Source organism: Hyalella azteca, unplaced genomic scaffold (assembly GCF_000764305.2).
Source record: "Hyalella azteca isolate HAZT.00-mixed unplaced genomic scaffold, Hazt_2.0.2 contig8838, whole genome shotgun sequence".
Classification (NCBI taxonomy): domain Eukaryota; kingdom Metazoa; phylum Arthropoda; class Malacostraca; order Amphipoda; family Hyalellidae; genus Hyalella; species Hyalella azteca.
Window position 1 is genome coordinate 844 of NW_025938922.1, and position 712 is coordinate 1,555.

The 712-nt window shown below is 42.1% G+C and overlaps 1 protein-coding gene across 1 annotated transcript in view; it reads left to right on the plus strand.

The window, feature by feature from the left end:
• Positions 1-494: 494 nt before the first annotated feature.
• The window catches only part of LOC108673759 (extensin-like), a gene marked incomplete at its 5' end in the record, with an annotated part of 5,071 nt that continues 4,853 nt past the window's right edge, over positions 495-712 (plus strand). The window contains one exon of the mRNA XM_018161629.1: positions 495-690. Within this exon, the coding sequence (XP_018017118.1) occupies positions 495-690 (196 nt within the window). The remainder of the gene's footprint in view (positions 691-712) is intronic.

Below are 712 nucleotides of genomic sequence, written 5' to 3' on the forward strand. Positions count from 1 at the left end.
TAGGTACTATTGAGTGCATAAGATATGCCATTTCATTTGGTGAACTAAAATGACTAACACTTCCTCCAGGATCATTTCTTTACGGACGTTGAGGTCACTGGGTACGTACAACAAACTCTTTTTTTTAACAAACGTAGCGACAACCAACAGCGGGTAGCGAATAACCAATTCATGGTTCAAATTATGGAAAATAACATAAGCAGTAACAAAACGCAATTCGAAGTAAAGATAACTTTGTTGCATTTTTTATTGAAACAATAAAATGTAATTAATTATATCAACGCTTTTAATAATGTAGTACCTAAATTTTCTTAAAAAGGCAACGCTACGGACACATTAATTTCAGCAAAAGAGGATGGCAAACCATTTCATTGCTCAAGCTGAAAATTAAACAAAATTTATATAAATAGTTATATTTATACAACTTTGCTCATAACTCGAAACTAATTAGCTATTAAACTGTCAAAATATAATATATATTAGATTCTGAGGAGGAGGGAGGCAGAGGCAGAGGCAACGCTGGTGAGGGAGGCAGAGACAGCGCTGGTGAGGGAGGCAGAGGCAGCGCTGGTGAGGGAGGCAGAGACAGCGCTGGTGAGGGAGGCAGAGACAGCACTGGTGAGGGAGGCAGAGGCAGCGCTGGTGAGGGAGGCAGAGGCAGCGCTGGTGAGGGAGGCAGAGGCAGCACTGGTGAGGGAGGCAGAGGCAGCAC